The sequence below is a fragment of the Elaeis guineensis genome, chromosome 9, assembly GCF_000442705.2.
Source record: "Elaeis guineensis isolate ETL-2024a chromosome 9, EG11, whole genome shotgun sequence".
NCBI lineage: Eukaryota > Viridiplantae > Streptophyta > Magnoliopsida > Arecales > Arecaceae > Elaeis > Elaeis guineensis.
The window spans coordinates 7,464,593-7,483,872 of record NC_026001.2 but is presented as its reverse complement, the minus strand read 5'-3'; the positions used below and the strand labels follow the sequence as shown (position 1 = coordinate 7,483,872).

Here is a 19,280-nt window from a genome sequence, read left to right as displayed (position 1 = left end):
GTATAGTCATTTTGTTTAAAAATGCATTAATTTATTTAGATATGTGTGTTGGGTCACTATCAAATATATATATCAAAGAAACTTAAAGTATATATTAGAAACTTATCAAGTATGCATCACTTAGATATGTATTATACAATAGCAAACATGATATTCGAAAATTACGTATCAATTTGTCTAGAGGTATATATAGATTGTTAGATGAATAATTTATTAAGTACATATCATCTAATATTATATTATGTAATAATAAATACCATCTATGGCCATAGAGAGGAAGGGGCCTAATATTTCAAAAGGGGAGAAAAAGATTCAAGGATGAGGAGAAAGGTTGCATGAACGGACCGAAAAGAACTAACAGCTTAATGAGAAAGAAGAGGAGGTTATATATGGATAGATGGCCGGCTATATATATGTAGGGTGGATGTCTAGTCAGGACATCATCTCTCAAGATCTTTTTGAAACCTCACGATGCAGTAAGAAGAAAGAAAAAATAAAATAGAAAAACAATCAAATACGTGGATCAACCAAAAAAGGGCTCGCCTCTACGGGGCATGCAAACTTTATTATGAGAAAAAAAATATTACAAGAGGAGATCTCACTCTCAATCCTCGTACATCCAATTTTTTTCTCACAAGAAGTTCTCCCTCACAAAAGCTCTCTCTCTAAGAAGATCCTCTTGAACCCCTGAAGCGACCGCTGTCCGCTATTCAAGAGCCTCCTGCTCCTTCTCACAGCATCTCAGCCTCTCTCTCTTCGTGTGAGTTCTTGATTTTTCACCTAATGAAAATCGTGCGCCAGACCGAACCACACCTCTCTGCTGCATTATCATGCCTTTTAAAGGCTTAAAAACGGGTTAAATTAGGTTAAGGAATCCTTAAAGCAATCAAACAAAGCCTCTGGACCGTTGGATCGAAACCAGAATCAACCAACGCCCTCCGATCGTGCACTAGTCCAAGGAACAGTCCGTGGACCGTGAGAAATGCATGGTAAATACCCATGTGGTCCGTTGTGCACCGTCCGATCCACGGTGGACTGGGCAACGGGCTCCCAACGCAGTGCCTGGGCCTGGGCCGACCCGTGCGCTCATAAGCCTGGGCCTGGGCCGCGCGCAGCCGCACTTGGGCTGCGCCCTGCTGCACACGGTCGTGCCACCGGCAGCCACCGGTCCTCCATCGCTTCGAGTTCTGTGCCGACTTCAATCGCTCATATCTCGGCCATCCGGACTCCATTTAAAGTGATCTTGGCCTCGTTGGACTCCGTTTTTTATTGCGAACCTCACTTTGGGCTCAATATAGATCAAATTTTGAGGCATCAAATCCTAACAATCTCTATCTCGACTCGATATTCAACCTTCTCCTGATTCCGAGAGCTTCTGGATCTCCTCACCCCTATGTCTTGGGGCAATCGCCTGTTGATCATGAATGGACAAACATTGGAGTCAAGTCAGGCCGCTTGATCCCATCTCCGTCGTATGCTATGCTCTTCCTAACCTGAGACCTACTCGGAGTATCATCCTGCGGCAATAGGAATCTCACCTTGCGATATCGCCTTTCATCCTCCCGAGTCTCCTGTCTTGTGTCCGATCCACCTCCATCTGAAGCTCCACCTCGCTCTGGGCTCTATTTGGTTCCCGAAGCTCCACCCGCACTGGGTTCTCCGTCAGGTAATAATGTCCTCTCCTCCCCTTCTTCTCCTCCAAAACAATCCTACCGCCGCGTAGCACCTTCAGGATTCCTCCATCAGCTACCGTCCTGTAGCCTCTCGAATCTAATCTATTTAGTGAGATAAGATTCCGTTTGAAATCGAGTATGTATCGGACCTCCTTCAATCTCTTCACTGTACCATTATGTATCATCCAGCTGACCGTCTCGATGCCTCTGATCGCACAGCATGATCCATTCGGCAGATAAATAGTGCCCTCACTATTCTCTAGGGAGTCAAACTGCTCCTCTCTGCAACATATCTGATAGGTGCATGCAGAATTTAAAATTCACTGCGGGGAAGAAAAAGATATCTCATCAGATATCTCCAGAACATCTCCCTCTGAATCGCTACTGGCCGTCGCTACAGTAGCCATCGTTCGATCTCTGAGTTGAGAGCAATCTCTAGCTAGATGCCCCAACTCGTCAAACTGGTAACACCTGGTCTTGCTCAAGTCTCTCCTGGACTTGGACTGCCCTCATCACGATCTTCTGTCGCTCCGTCTATCGCCTCCTACTCCTTCAGAAACTATCAAAGCTGAGCTACCGCCATCTGAGCTCGAAGCTGGGTTCTCCCTCTTGAGAACTTCATTCTGGAGAATCACCGCGGTGACCTTATCCATCTTGATGGTGCTCTTTCCCACTAGAAGAGCAGTCATCAAGAACTCATACGAAGGGAGAAGCGACGCTAGCAAAATCAGCACCCTGGTCTTCTCCTCAATATTCTCACCAACGCTGAGGAGGTCAGTGAGGATCTTCTGAAAGTAGCTGAGATGCTCTTGCACGCTCTGTCCCTCAATCATCCATAGCTGATAGAACAGCCTCTAGTAGAAAAGAGTGTTGGTGAGAGACTTCGCGATGTGTAACTCCTCGAGCTTCGACCACAACACCGTCAAGGAAGTCTCGTTAAGCATATGGATCGCCACCTCATCCGCTAAGTACATGCGGATGGTACTTACCGCCTGCATCTGTAGCCGTCTCCAATTCTACACCTCCATGATATTCGGCTTCTACTCGCATAAGAGAGCATTGATCAATCCTTATTGGATGAGTACGTCCTTCACCCTTGCCTGCCACAAGGAGAAATTACTCTTTCCATCAAACTTGTTGATATCCAACTTGATTGATCATGTCTTCTCCATCTTCAGTCTTGCTCACCACCGTTGCAATCTACGTTCTTGTACCGTCTCGTTTTGATACCACTTGTAGGGTGGATGTCTGGCCAGGACACCACCTCTCAGGACCTTTTTGATACCGTGCGATGCAGCAAGAAGAAAGAAGAAATAAAATAGAAAAATAATCTAATACGTAGACAACCAAAAAATGGCTCGTCTCCATGGGGCATGCAAATTTTACTATGAGAAAAAGAAATATTACAAGAGGAGATCTCACCCTCAACCCTCGTACACCCCATTTCTCCCTCATATGAAATTTTTTCTCACAAAAGCTCTCTCTAAGAAGACCCTCTGAACTCCTGAAGCGATCGCTGTCCACCGTCCAAGAGCCTCCTACTCCTTTTTTTCACAGTGTCTCAACCTCTCTCTCTCTCTCTTCGTGTGGTTTCTCGATTTTTCGCCTGATGAAAACCGCATGCCAGACCGAACCACACCTCTCTGCTGCATTACCAGGCCTTTTAAAGGCTTAAAAACGGATTAGATTGGATTAAAAAATCCTCAAAGCAATCAAACAAAGCCCCTGGACCATTGGATCGAAATCAGAATCAACTCACACCCTCCGATCGTGCATTGGTCCACGAAACAGTCCGTGAACTGCGAGAAACGCGTGGGAAACACCTATGCAGTCCATTGTGCACCGTCCGATCCACAGTGGATTGGGCAATGGGCTCCCAGCACAGCGCCTGAGCCGGCCCGTGCGCTCGTGTGCCTGGGCGCGGGCCGCGGCCGCACCGCCGGCGGTCCTCTATCGCTCCGAGTTTCATGCTGACTTCAATCACTCGTATTTCGGCCGTCCGGACTTCGTTTGAAGTGATCTTAATCTCGTTGGACTTTATTTTTCGTCACGGACCTCACTGTGGGCTCAATGTAGATCGAATCTCGAGACATCAAATCTTAACAATATATAGATGATGATTGATTTTTTTTTTAGTAAAAATTAATCATAGGATGGACGGAGGAGTCTCGTCCCACTCCGACTCCTTCATTTTTACTTTAAAATGGTTAAGGCATATGTTCAATGAGGAATGCCTCTCCGTTAAGTGGTTAACTCTCTTTCCTTTGTCCCCCCAAATGATGTTTGCGTTTCTCACCCGAATAAAAAAAAAAAAAAAAAGAGAATGAACAGTACCGCTCCATGCAATCTCCTCCGCCAGAGGATTTTTGTTCGATAGGGACATACCAAAAGAGCGATCGCTCTCCGGGGCAAAAGTTCTGCTACCAACCAGATATACCAGAATCCACTCACTGCTCGATAAAAATTAAAAAAAAAGAAAAAGTTTCATCCCCTTTCCCTTCGTTCGAAACAACCAAAGAGGTACCATTCTCATGGATCCTGCGGTAAAACACTAACCGAGTAGATTCATAGGTCATCAGGGGATGACTGAGAGATGATTAAAAAAAAGGCTGACAGTGGTCCAACACAATACACATCCTTCCTTCCTTCCTGCTCATTAGTTCATAGAAGCATATCAGACATGGCCGGCAACCTCCTGAAGAAATTATAAGGCACAGAAGGCATCTTGCTCCTGAGCCTGGGGTGCCGCAGCACGTACAGCCCCACCACTACCAGCACCACCTGGATCGGCGCCGCGTAGAAGACAACAGCTAATATGGCCGAAAACACTATAAAGATCCCCGTCGCCCGGGGATCCCTCCAGCTCAACAGACCCTGGACTCTCTCCCCCTGCGTCGCCAAGAACCCCACCAACTCCTGCACCCTCCCCGCCACCGACCTCAGCCGGTCATACCTCCTCCTCACCACCTCTATCGACTTCCTCGTCACAAATGGATCGAATTCTTCATCCAAGTCTTCCGTCGTCACCGTTTCGGCACACGACAGCTCCGTGTCCATGTGCGGCGGCTCCGTCGGCCGGGACCCGTAGTTCCATGCTCCGATCGCAAACAAGTAGAGGAAGACGGTAGGCAGGATCAAGGCCGGGTAGAACACCAGTATCAAGAACAGCGCATGGACTAGTATTGTGGTCACCGGATTCTTCCAGTTCCGAATTCCGTCGAACCACCTGGCCACCGCCGTCACACCAGACAACAACAAAACGATACGTCCGAAGTTGGCCTTGCTCCGTCTCACGCTGAACAAATGGGAGCCGACGTCGAGCACGTACTCCACCACCTCCCTCCGGAGCGGCGGCTCCGCCCGTGCAAGCCGAGACATGACCACACCCATCGCCTGAGTGCGGAGGTAGTTCATTTGCAACACCGGGATCGGTTTGACGTAGTGCATCTTCGGAAACATGGGCTTCGTGTAGAGGGTGACCATGTTGGTCCATGCGGTGCAAGTGAATCGGATAGCTAAATGAAGCTCGCCAATCTTTTTCAAACCAGAAGGTTGAATAGATAACAATGGATAGTAATGAGTGTAAAGCTTATTGGTTTCTAAGGTCGAGAGACGAATTCTTATCTTGCCGATCCTTTGATCCTTGGAGCCATTGCCGTTCTTGTTGCCATTGTTGTGAAGTTGGCAGTTGTCGAAGACGGCGATGGTGAGGACGGTGCAGGGGTCGAAGACGTCCCAAGTGTACTGCTCGTTCCACTTGGGGGAGAGGGAGCCAAGGAGGGTTCGGGTTCGGACCCATTTGGGGCCGTACCTGGCGACGCAGTAGGCGTCGGTGGTGGCGATGCCATTGCTGAGCTTCATGGGCACCAAATCTTTGGCGCTCAAAATGCCGAGCTCGAGGATTCCGATGCTTTGCTTTCGGAGAGGCTTCGATGATGGCTGGAAGTCGCTGCTGTATTGGATGGGCTCGTCGATGACGTGGTAGGCGGCGTCGTAGAAGATCCGGAGATGGAGCTTGCTGGAGAACTTGGAGTCTCTCCTCCGCTCCTCGCTGGTGGTGGTGGTGGTGTCTTCGGAAAAGAAGGTGGGTTTGGAGAGGTCAAACCACTGGTTTGGCATGATCCGGCGGTGGTCAGCCTGGAATAAATTTGGAATAACGGGTGTTATATATATATAGAAGGTCCAAATTCTTATTGTTATGTTAAGTGAATTATAATGTAATAAGTGGTGTTATTTAATATCCCGCCCGTCCTCATGTTTTGCTTCTAAAAAAAAAAAAAAAAAAAATCACTTGAAAGACTAGTTAATAGTTATTCCCATATTTAATGAACAGTTAATGATCGAATTAATCTATTAGCTTATTCTCGGTAGAGCAATACATGTTTTTCATGGTGAACTTATGGAAATAATGGTTTTATGCATGGCTCGATATTAATTAAGGGGTGTTTTCTTTTTGCAAAGAGAAAAAAAAAAAGGGGTTCTTTTAGAACAAAATCCTGTGAAGGGAAATGGTTGAACCTCTGTACCAGTTCAAAATCTGGTATTTATTATCCACTATTAGGTGGACAGGTGAAATAACGAAATAAATATATTAATTTGTTGGAATCGTTATTGCAACGTTGCCTGAGTAGGGATTCTGGGTTTGTTGAGGACGAGCCGGCCGAGTGGGACGTCCCTGCCGGGAGCGAGCCGATCTTCGACCGTGATTATGACCGGCTCGTCGAATGGTTCGCAGCCCACCAGCATGAGCTCCTCGTTCCAGGACGGGTTCAGTGAGCGGACCGGAGAGGACCGGGTGAACCGGATCTGAGATCCGAGCTGGACCTTGACGTGGGTCTCGGGCTGGAGCCGGGTCTCTTCGGAGGGAACCAGATCCTGTTGCAAACTCAAAATAAGGAGAAAAATAACAAAAAAAGAGAAACGTTTATTAGAATAAATATTTCAATAAATTCTAATATAACCGCAACAGTAAGTATGTGTGTTCTCATCACAATGACAATAAACACCAAAAAAAAAAAAAAAAAAGCCTCACCACGTGTGCTTTAAAATAATGCAAATTGTATTTCTTAAGTCAAGAGCTGAGCTAAGGTAGAAGAAAATATAGATCACTTCAACTCCAATCAATGGCACAAGAAAACTCAGCAATCATTTGGAATACTTTACGTAATACGTTATCAAAGCTAAAACCAATATTAAAAATTAATACAACCGGGCGTACGTCATCCAACTATTACTCATCAACTTGGCATTACATGCCATTAGAGTGGCTCATCAATATAACTCATAATCCGATGACACTACCTACAAATAATAATAGTAAAAAGACAATTATATTCTTTTTTTTTTCAAAAAAAACGTTTTCATTAATTACAAAAAATTACCAGAATTTACATAACTTTTATTAATCTTGTTTCCACAAAAAAAAAAAAAAAAAGGGTCAGGAGATCATGACGACTACCTACCTGTGCTGCAATGGCATGAACCCGGAGGTAGCAAAGCCTGGGAGCAAAGTAGACCTTGGAACGGGTGTGGAGGACTGCCTCCAAGGGAATAGTATGGGCGTCCGAATGCCAGGCTTCAGGATAGGCCTCGTCGCCTGGCTCCCCTTCCACACCGCCATCATCACCTCCCCCCTCCCCACTTCCTCCCTCCTCTCCGCGTCCTCCAGTCTGTACCACTGGGGGGCCAGGGGGGAGTCCGGGGGGAGCCGCCAAGGGACCTCCACCAAGGGAACGCTCGCTTTCCCCACCAACCCATCCCTGAGGACGCCCCTGTCCTTCACCCATACCTCCACCCGGTCCGCCTGGAGCTGTTCTTTCGAGAACGCGAACACCTGGTCCCACTCCGGGTTCTGGTTCCGCTCCACGTGCTGCGTCTTTCCGATGAAGTTGCCGACCTTCACCTCCACGTAGGGGTCGACACTGCCGGTGATGTCCATCGCCGGCAAGTTCCGAGCTTTGACGATGTTGACGTAGAGGTACTCCATCTGTTCCACCAGGTCGTAGGTGCTGGCGATCTTGGCGCCGCCGCGGTAGCCCCTCCGGGCGGCGACCGGCGGCTGCGTCTCTTTGAGAACGTAATCGGATTTCGGCTGTGGACGGGCCTCCACGTGCATCGCCGCCGCCGCCGCAGGCGGCTGCGGTGCTTCTGCTCGGAAGTGATGGCTTCGGCTGTGGTTCTTCTCCATGTTCATGAATTCTTTAGTCCGAATCTGCGCAGGTTCGAAGCCCACCGTGTGAAAGACTTTCTTCTCCTTGGAGGCCGGCGGAGGGTTCTCGGAGGAATGGGTTTCCGGGACGGCAGCGGTCGTGGAGGGGGAGTGGCTGGAGGAGGAGGCTTTGGAGGAGTTTGGGACGGCGAAGAGGCGAAGGGAGAGGTCGCCACGGACGCGGGAGAAGAGGCGGCGTCGGTCGAGGGAGCAGACCTGGATGGCGGCCTCGGCGCTGGAAGGGGCAACGGAGGAGCCGAAGAGGCGGACACGGCCGAGGAAGCTGCGGCCCTGCTGGTGGCCGCCCCGCCACCGGCTGAGCGGTCGTGGTAGACAGCGACGTGGATGGTGCTGCTGGGGAGGTCTAGGGGGTCGGCGACGTCGAAGAAGAGAATCTCGTTCCAGAAGGGGTTGACGTCATAAGGTTTGGTCCGGGTGCGGCGGCGCTGCCCGTCGAAGTCCACCTCGACGAAGGCGCTCGCCGTGCCGCCGCCGTCCTTCGGCATCAGGTCGTGCGCTTCCAACACCTCCACCGCCACCTTCATCTCTTCCTATTCTTCTTCCTCCTTTCCACCTCCTCCAAGGTGTTAACTATGTACTACTAAAACTATATAATAATGATGGACTTGATATATATTATCTCAAGTCTTTGCATATAAAAAAGTCTAAGAAGCTAGAGAGAGTAGTCTTATGAGCACGACCAAGTCTCAAGCGGAAGAGGAGGTGGAAAGAAGAGGAGAGTGGAATGGGTGTTAACGAAGGTTTTTATAGAAAACTAGAATTTATGGTGGGCTTTGGCGGGAGGGGAGGGCCCCATATTGAGGTGTGTTGTGAGAGTGACACTTGTGCATTCTTTTCAAAGATAGCACAAAGATGCATGGCTTACAATAATGCACGTGAGATTGTGTCTTCGGGCTTCTTTATTAGGATGCTTAAAGTTTTGCTTTGGAGTCTGATATGGAGATTAATTAATTAATTCATTGCATACTTACTGTCTGAAGACAGCATCAGTGCACTAATGGGCTTCATTGCTTTAATGTTCATTCTTCCTGGTGTCCAATGTTCTGCGTCCAAGGAAGAGCTTGTGGAGTTGGAAAACTCTTCTTTTGATGCAAGCTTCTGTAAAAGATGCTGCTAAAGATGAAAAGGATTGGAGCTTTTAACCATGACATATCCTGCTGTGTCTTTTATCTTTCAAGAAGCGCTGAAGAGTGAGACTGTGAGATTTGTTTTTTTTGGAATAGGTAAGTGGATTGGTTTATATCTTTTCTTCATTTATTATGATTAAAAATTTGCCATGTTAGACCTCACAAGATGTAGTCTACCGCCCTTCCTGTTTGTAATTTCGTAGTAGTTTCGAGATTATGCAATGGGTTTGTGAGCGAAATATCAGGATCTGAAGAGGAAACACGTAGCTCTCAGAGGTTTCTTATGGGAGTTGTACACTGGTTGAGTCATGGACCACTCCATCACTCCGAAGTCAAGTCAGCTCAAAAACATATAAAAATTTGTTTATGATGGGCTGGTTACCTCACTGGAAGGGAGGTATGAATGGGGTTTTGATGTGATTGGACCAGTTTATTGAAGGAGATGAGGATAGGGTAGTTTTATAGTCCCATTTGACTCCTTCCATGGATAGCTGTTTCTTGCCTTGTATGTGGGTTCAGGTAATCGGGTTGCGTGTTTTAGAGCAAAGAATGATTGATCTTTCACGATGTGATCCGTTGGATCACACCTTACACAGCTTTCAAAACACTTAAAATATCTCATTCATCAACTTGCACAAATCTCAAATCAACATTTGCACGATCCATGGGGGGCTTCGTGCGAAGGAAGGTGAACCATTTTTTTGTGTAAAAGATACAACCCCTTCCCTCTTTATGTCACCTTTTTTTTTCTGCCCAAGTACTTCATGGTACCCATTAAATCCATATACTTGATAACTTAATTCCAACGCGCCCCCCTCCGCTCCCCCACCGACCCAGCCACCTTCGAAAAAAAAAAAAGAAAAAAAAAGAAGTGGAGCGGTCGAAGACGGAAGTGGGCTATAAAAGGCTTGTGGGCCGAAAGAAAGTTAGCCCAGCCACGTGTGGGCGGTCCATGCTGAAGAATATTGGCGTACATAGAGAAGAGAATCCTTTGCGGGACCAATTGGGTCCCTGACTCATCCTTCGTTTTCTTCCCCTCGTTTATCGCTCCCTTCCCCCACCGAATGAGTTGATGATTTGATTCTTTTATATTCCTTGCCTCCGCTAACAGCACAGCAAATATTTCTATTTTGGAGATTACATGGTGCTGAAGGTCAAATACGATAGGCGTTTCAACATTTCTATTTTTTTCCACAAAAATATCCAATTTATTTGGTCATGCAAATTACTGTTTCATGACATCATGGCGAAGACTTGCTTCCAAGTCAAAAGGGAGAAGAAGCTACATTCCTTTATTTCTACAAGAAACTGAGACACGCTGCTTCCGTTTCCTTTGCCTTCCCTTCTGCTGGTACTTAAAATGAAGGCTTTAGATCGAGCCATGCTGAAATGCGCTTCAATTAGATCAGTTCGAAATGAGCATTATTTTTCTTGAATCCACTTCAAAGACATCAAACAGCTACAGGAGACCAAAAAATAATAATAATAATAATTTTTGAGCATGAAACGGAACCAGTATTGCTTTCCATACACAACGGAGCAAGTCTTTCCATACACCGTAGCAAGTCCTCCTTGGTTAAGAAGGGCCGCAAACAATAAAAAAAAATATTTATAGATTCTTAGATTGATCCAAAATTATTTTTAAATCTTTCAATTTTTCAAACTTCATAAAAAGTCTTTGAACTACTAAAAACTCATTTCTAAATCCCTACCGCCGATGCAGATTGATTACACACATCCATGTTTAGATTACATAAATTTATATTCAAATTATATAAATTTATATCCAAATCTATATTCAAATTATATAGATTTATATTCAAATTACACAAGTTCATAAATTTGTGTAACTTGAATATAAATCTAGATAATCTGAATATGGACCTGTGTAATCAATCTATGTGAATGACAGAGATCTAGAAATAATTTTTAGTAGTTCAAAAATTTTTTATAAAATCTAAAAATTTGAAAGACTTAGAAATAATTTTAAATTAATTTAAAAATCTATAGATAATTTTTTTCAAACAATACGCCTCCGGCCTAAACAGAACCTTATAGGGAATTAAACCATAGAAGAAGACAGCAAAGGGAACAGACGTAAAAAAGCAGTTTCTCAATAAAAGAACAATGGATTGACAAATTCTGTAGGAAAGCAGTAAACCAGTACTAAGCTGTTTCGCATTAAAACTCCAAAAGGTTTTCGATGATGATTCGTGATGATCATCACACAAGCATGTCAAGAGGGCAGAATTTTGTTGCCCTTTGCTACAAGGCAGACGGATATTTGGCATTCTCTGAAGAATTATGATAACACCCCCCGAGCAACTGATATTTGCACCCTTGAATTATCGAAAAACCCTCTATCGGGCAGAATATGTAAGAAACCATACCCTTTCAAACACATTCAAATCGAAACTATTTATATATAGAGACACACTCAACAGATACAGTAGAGAACCTCAATGTAACTTTATATAATGGTGATAAAAATAACTTCCATAAATTCCATACTACAAATGAATTGGACAGTTCTAAATATTTCAACAAGCAGAAACAGAAACATTAATTAGATGATATAAGAAATGATAGGTATAAAGAGGGAATAGACACTAGTACATGTTTTATCCATTAGCAGAGGATTACCCAGCTTTGGGTCCATATTAACACCAAACAGATTAAAAGAGGCTGAATATGCTTTCCACTAAATTAAATTTATCCTGTGTTAATTAAGTATATGGAGGCTATTGCCTACAGCATGGGAAAAAATGCAAAGCCATCCAAAAGTCCAGAGATCAGAAGGGAAGCAGCTGCAGAAAAAGTAAAAGAAGAACGCACAGCCCTCCCTTGCAGTTTAACCAGGCATTATCAGATTCTGTAAGCGATCCAACTTTAACACACCCCCCCAAATGCTGCTGTCTCAACAATGCATAACGGCATACACTCCTAGTGTTTGGAATTTGGCTGTGGCTAGTCACATTTGATGTTTCTGTAAATTCTTCTAACAAACATCGTAGACCCCAGATAGCCCACAGCACCTGAATTTTGTAAAGAGATGCTGTCAGTTCAACAGTCAAAAAGGAAATAAATGAGGAACCACTTCTTGCAAAGATTGTAAAGGCTAAAGCTCACCACAAAGTATTCCTAGACCAAGGCAAAACATTAGAGTGTAGCCAAAATAGAAGCTAGTCTGGAAAAAGCCCGACATTTTGGTCTTCACATGATAGTAATATATAGAGTAAAGGTACACATAGACAGCAGTTGAAGCTGCAGAAAAGAAAGAAGTCCACTGCCAGTGATAGTTCTCAGCATTTAGCAAGAAATATGTTCCCACGATGGTCACGCATACTGTGACAATTATGAGGATCAGGAATACCAGCAACATAAAGCCATAAACATAGTAAACCTGCCAAGTAACATAAGCAAAAAATAAGCCGATCAGGTCTCTAGCATCCTTTTCTGTCAATGCACTTCAACAAATCTCAGGATTTAAACAGCCCAATCAAAAACCAGACAAAAATTTCAGAATAATCATCAATAGCAATATGATTGACTAAATAGGGGAAGGCTGGAACTACAGAGCATAAAGACTATTCAAACTTAATTCACGAATAAATAGTGAAACACAAAAAGACCATAACAAATTATCATGACGAGTATCTATAGAAAACTTTTATACTCTTACCTTGTAGTTCCAGAAGGACGTGAAGACAAAATACATCTCAATGAATATGCTTCCAAAAGGAAGCAGCCCTCCCATGAGTGAGACAACAGAAGGTGTAAGATACCATTTCTTCTCTGGAATAGGACGAGGAATGGTCTTCACACGGCATGGATTATTTGGGGAGCCACTCCAGTTTCTACCCACAACAGTACCTAAAAGTGCCAGAGGAAAGGAGATGAAAGCCCAAAGTATGAACACAACCACCATTGTCCCAAATGGAATAGCTGCCAGTGATCCATAGAATATAGCAATTGTGTTAAGTATGAAGCCAATCCCAAAGCACATAAATGGAAACAGTGATGCTGTAAGGATCATTGCCTTTATCCAGTTTTTACCTGCCAATATACAAAACATGCATTCAGTTAGGAGCTCCCTTGAAAACTGAAAAATTAGTATGATCAACTTTTAAGAACCACATATTGGAGCCAGAAAAAAAGTAACAGAACCAATTTGAGAAAAACCATACCGCCATTCCGTGAGTAAAGTCCACCACTAACATAGCCCGAAATGAATGACGTGAGAGCATAGCACACAATGAAAGTCGTGACAATAGCTCCTCGCCTGACACACATACAAAATTGTTAAAGTAGGTGCAAAACACAATAGTGATCCAATTAGAAAAGAATAAATAGAGAGAATACAACCACTGATACCATAGAATCATAATTAGATAACAGGTCATCAGAGCATAATGAGTATGAAATTGTTAAAATAAGTGCAAAAGGCAATTACGATCCAATTAGAAAAGAATAAATAAAGAGAATACAACCACCGCTATCACAGAATCACAATTCGATAACAGGTGATCAAAGCATAATGAGGTTTTTGTGAGAAAAATAAAATAAGCTTTTTAGTTTGGTAATAATGGAAAATTTGAATGAACACGTAAAAGAATGTAATACTTGTATAGTATATGAGTGTGCTTTCTGTCATGCTTGCTTGGTGGTCTCTTTGCATTTTTTCCTTCATTTCCAGTATTATCTCCTCAACTCGAAAACCAAAAAAATTAATTCCATCTGGTAGGCATCAACCTGATTCTATACGTACCCAATGTACAACATTCCGACGATTGCCAACACGATTACCAGAAGAATAAGAATTGCCAACTGGGCACCAGTACCAACAACAGCTGAAAGAAGAACCAAATTGCGAGGAGGCCGAAAGACATCTCCATGAACAAGCTTCCATCCAGATTCTTCACTCGCATCTCTTTCCTGACAAAATGCAACTACATGAACATACAAATTGACTAACAAAACAATGACCGAATTTCATGCTACCAACATTAGTGAAAAACTGCCAACTAAAAGTAACTCAAATTATAAGGTATGCTCTACATATATGACATTTCGGCAACTGAAAGGGGTGCAGATAATCACCAGAGTCTCCAAATCATCATCTTCACGAGCATATTTTGCATAATCATTTCTGAGAGTTCGCATCAATATCATGGACACCAGGCCAGTGAGGAAAATAACCATCATGAAAGAGTTGAAAATGGAGAACCAATGAATCTGCAGAAGGAACAGTTTGTTTTCAAAGCAAGAAGGAATCTCCACTAAAACTATCAAATGGAACATATCCGCAATGCCATAAAGTTCTCAGGCATAGCCTTTCAAATTTTGGAAGACAGCAGAGCAGAGGGTGCCTTGAAGTTAATTGAGCCAAAACTTGATGGGCTGGTATTAAAAAGCCTTACCTGGTGCTCAAAGAAAGGATAATCCAAGTAAACATCAAAACGACGTGCAAATTTCACATTTGTTGATGACCATTTCACAGAGTAGGTCATGTCTAATGTCTTCCCAGCTTCCAAAAGTTTTGGACTTTCTTGAGAGAGATTGACATGAATGATCTGCAGGAAAGAGAAAAAGACAAAACCAGTACCGTAAGTGGTCTGGAAAGGAATAATTATAAAGCTTTTAGCAACCATATACCTGATTGTTGTTGTATCTAACAACAATATTCTTGTGTGTGAAAAGAAAATGTTTATTTTCATTGTTTTTGTCAGTCTCTCCAACAAAGCCTGATAACAAGTGAATGTAAATTAGTATAACTCTGAAGGAAAAACAATATGACACAATTATCAAAATACAAACAGAAGGCATGACGAACTGACATATACATACCCCACAAAGGTAGATCATCTAAATCATTGTGCCCCAGCAAGGAAGAGGAAAATAAAAAGGAAAAATGGTAAGCATTCAATCACAATAATATGAAAAGAATCAAAGAGCAAATGGACATATATGGCAATTTTGCTGTATTTTAAAAGGAAAAAAAAGGAAAGAAGAAAGTTGTATACAGTCAAAAACATACCAATGAAGAACTCAAACCAATATGAGTTAACTATTGCATCTGTGAACTGCTTCACCTTTGCGGCATCAAGCTCAAGCGTGCAAATGGAGCCCTTGTCAACATTTTCTTGGGGAAAAAAAAAGGCAATCAAAAATGATGTCTCCAACAAATATGGTCCGAGCTCCATTCCAAATCAATAATCCAGAAAAGAAAAGGAGGAATATGTAAAGAAAGAGTTCATACTTTGAAACTTTATCTCTATTTGGCTGTCTATCAGTTCATTTCCACCCAAAACTTCCCCAAGCCCACCCCACTTGTGTGCAGGGTTTTCAGATGGCTGGCAAAATGGAAGGCTGTAATAGTTGTAGGTTTCCTGAGGATTATTATAGGGGCCAACCTTGTTTACCCAGAGTGTGACAGGGTCATCAGCTTTGTACTGCATATGAAGCCATGATAATATTCTTAGTGGAAGTCCAAATTCAAAAAAAACAAAACAAAACAAAACAAAAACAAAACAAAACAAAAGTTTCCTCTGATACATGAAGTTGCATATCGCAAATATGTCAACTTAAAAAGCATTGGCGAATTATTATGTTATTAGAGAATACAGAATAATAGGAACAGCTAAAGACAATTTTGATCCCAAATTAGGTCATGAACACGAGAATGAACATGAGACCCATAGAACAATCCCCACAATAGAAAGAGAAGGCCAGGCTAAAAGAAGATAATCTTCCCATAAGATACTGAACAATCCCCACAATAGAAAGAGAAGGCCAGGCTAAAAGAAGATAATCTTGCCATAAGATACCCAAAGTATCTTATGTAAAGAAATTCCAAGAGTATGGAATACAAACTCCTGCCAGTTTACTTTTTTGCATACCCAACCTTGCAGTTAAGTAATGCATATGCAACCTACTTTCCATGTCCCTTACAGCAAACTAACTAGACATTGGTTAGCAAACACAAGGCTACTTCCCCAATTTGGTAAACTCCATCTTCTCCTAATGCAAAGTTGATGTTTCTATCTCCACTCTCTTCCACTATGTTCCATCTTTTTAGAGCTCAAAGGTGCTTTAATGAGTTTGACCTAAAATTTTAAGCTTGCAAGACAAGGGGATTTATATTTTAATATCTAACTATCTCTTACATAAACTTTAGTGTCAATTTGTTAGGAAAAAAGGAGGGGTAGAGAGTAGGTAAGGACAAAAGCAGTATAGAAAAAAGACCTCTTACAACATATTTAATAAGAAAAGGAGCTTTTTATGAAATGGAATCACTAAATATGCCATGAATGCAAATACGGTGGTTTAATGACAACATGTGCAAAGAAGACCAAGCTAAGGCACTTCAGCTCATTCAGAAAACACTAAAAGGGATTACAACAGTAGAGCACTACCTTAATCACTAATTATTCATCAATTATGACATTGATAGACAATATCATTAACCCATAGGCTATGGCTCTTACTTTCAAATAACCACATCTACAGTTACTTTTTTTTTTTTTGGGACAATTTAGTTGATGTAGAAATATAACAAACTCTTTTCCTACTGATTTACATGGCCTGCAGGCAATCTACCTATTACAAAAATTATTAAGAAGAACAAGGAGAAGGAAATCAGAGACAGACTACTGTTACAAAAATAAGCAATTAACATACCTTTGTTATTAAAAACAACTCCACAATTTCTTTGGCTTGAATGCTCCTAACAGAATGATCAAAGCACAATTTGCGTTGCATGTGAATACAAAAAAACAGGGTATCTATGCCTCCTACGCTTTTACTATTTTTGTCACTTTCAATCCAGAAAAAACACTTTTCATTTTTATAAAATGAACAACGTGCTTCCTAATTTAACTCTCTCCCCAATGGAATGAATTTTACCTCTGATCAAATTATTTTGCTCGAAATAGATGAAATGAAATACTGAATCCCTTGTTACAATTTTAGCCAGATTAATTCCAAATTGCATCACAAAAATTAGCCAAATTACTTGCTTTTACTTAATGCAAGCATCGGAAACCAATTATTTTTGTAATTGATTGTCTTCTCATGTTGGCTTCCCCTTTTCTGCATTGGTTTCTGTATAGGATTATTTTGAGATCTACTAATGTATAATGTCAAAGTATTGTGGCTAGCTTCATGTGGCCTACCTCAAGGCATGAAGCCCCGTGGCTTCATAGTTCCTAGAAAATTTATATACTCATACACTCCTCTCCCTCTAATTTCCCCCTCCATTTTCCACACACTCCTCTGACACATCGAAAAGAAAGCAAAAAAATGTAGGCCAAAAAAGGGGGAAAAAAAATCAGTGCACATGCGCTGCACATGCAGGACTCTAGTTGGTTTATACTGATCATTTAATGCTTTGGTTTAAGTAATTTTAGGGAGTTTATTAGTTTTAGGATTATGCTCAAGAATCACATACTAATATCATATACAATTGGACCATATACTATAGAAGCTGTTACTCAATATCTGTAGGTTTATTTTAGAATATATGACTCATTGTCATCGACATCCACTTGAGTCCTTGAGACAAATCTTCCAGCAGTGCTGAAAAAGGGAAAAAATATTCTGATTGAGTCAAGGCCTACATTCCTTTAAGCACACAACTACAGTGCTCTTACATTATCCAAGAATTTTACAACAATTCAATAAGCCATGAAAAAGAACAGAAGATTAATAGCTGAGTCCTAAATTAGCCTACAAGCCTACTTTGGATAAGGGCTCCCTGTTGGCTCACGGACTTGGAGTTCCGTTTTATATCAGTTATTTTATTGGACAGAGCCCATAAAAATTGATGGGTACCTGCATCTACACTCCCTCATTTTTCTTTTCCACTCACTTGAGTGTCAAAACAACCAAAACTTATTGGGCATACTGGCCATACTCATCAAGGATGATTGAATAGGATGGCTAATTATAAAGGCAATTTAATCTGATGGACAAACAAATGAAAAGGACAACTACATTGGTACATCCCAAACTCCCTTTTCTAGTATTGCTCTCCTTGATCATGTACTGCTGCAACTTATATACTCTTCCTTCCCTTAATATTATGGCAACCCTCCCTGAATATATGCCTTAACACTACCAAACAAAAATCTTTTGACCATAGATCCCCAGAATGCAATGTCTCCTTTGCCTTTATGTTTTCTTTATTTCTTTAGTATAAGATCTGTTTCCAAACCTTATTGACCAGCAAAAAGCCACAAGTTCGCATTTTTTTCAATTCCAAACAACGAGTGTCACCAACTATTAGCACTAATCACAAAGACTGGTTTTCTCCACCAGAAATAGCATACAAGGTGTTATCTGGGGATTTATTTCATGATAAACGCATGGTAAGCGAGCCAAAGCCACCCCATCCAAGGCATTATACCCTATTCTATACCTTCATGAAACTGCATTAGAGCTACCTTATGATAGAGACAAACAAAAAAACTACTAGTTCCAGAATATCTGATTCGGAAACAAAACGCCACCGTTAAAGTTATGATTCCATGATTCTGTCACAGGTCAATACTTCACTTAAGCAAAATGTATATAGAGCACATTTTTTCAATTGAAAGCAGAACAAAAATCGAAGCTCTAGCGTATATGCCGGAACTTCACCATCTATAAACATCAAAAAGATGGAATTTTGATAGCCAATGATGGATGACCGGCACAATTGGCGCAAAATTGCTCAATAAATCAAGGAATCAAAGAGCACCGTTCAGATCCAAACCCATAGAAATGACCCTAATCAAAAACCCACATCCCGTCGAAACCAAGAATCAAATATGTCCATCGAACCACGTTAAAACACCAACGATCTGATCAATAACCTAAGGATCCAAGCAGATACAGAGAAAGACAAACAGCGAAAGAGTATCCGTCGGTCCCCTACCAAGATCCCGCTAGAAACCGCTTTCTAATCGGGAAACTAGGGCTAGGATCGAGCGGATGCGGCGATCTTTGCGAAGGAAGGAGGAGAGGAGCGAAGAGGGCGTACCTTGTGATCAAACTCGGAGGCCCGGCGCCGGCGACGAGGAGGAGAAGGAGGGCGAGGAGGGGAAGCAGAGATCGTGTGGCGGAGTGCATCGCCGCGGCCGGATCTGAGAGCGCGGAGCTCAGGCTCTCTTTAGTTAATCCCTTCGGCTGCTCGCTAGCTCGATTGAGAGAGAGAGAGAGAGAGGAGAGGAGGAGCGAACACGGAATGAACCCTTGTCTTCTTCAGATTGG

At 42.5% G+C, this 19,280-nt stretch overlaps 2 protein-coding genes across 2 annotated transcripts; both read right to left on the bottom strand.

The window, feature by feature from the left end:
• Nucleotides 1-4,057: 4,057 nt before the first annotated feature.
• Nucleotides 4,058-8,609, bottom strand: LOC105051839 (FT-interacting protein 7). The gene is given in 5 exon segments (XM_010932472.4): nt 4,058-5,810; nt 6,297-6,548; nt 7,136-7,269; nt 7,272-8,175; nt 8,178-8,609. Coding segments are annotated over 5 exon segments (3,015 nt in total). The 5' UTR covers nt 8,427-8,609; the 3' UTR covers nt 4,058-4,334.
• A 3,093-nt stretch (nt 8,610-11,702) lies between these two features.
• LOC105051840 (transmembrane 9 superfamily member 1) lies at nt 11,703-19,280 on the bottom strand. Its single transcript, XM_073243455.1, is given in 13 exon segments — nt 11,703-12,064; nt 12,159-12,432; nt 12,712-13,085; nt 13,217-13,311; nt 13,798-13,964; nt 14,130-14,264; nt 14,450-14,602; nt 14,685-14,773; nt 14,877-14,894; nt 15,067-15,171; nt 15,289-15,481; nt 19,051-19,073; nt 19,076-19,280. Coding segments are annotated over 13 exon segments (1,758 nt in total). The 5' UTR covers nt 19,140-19,280; the 3' UTR covers nt 11,703-11,996.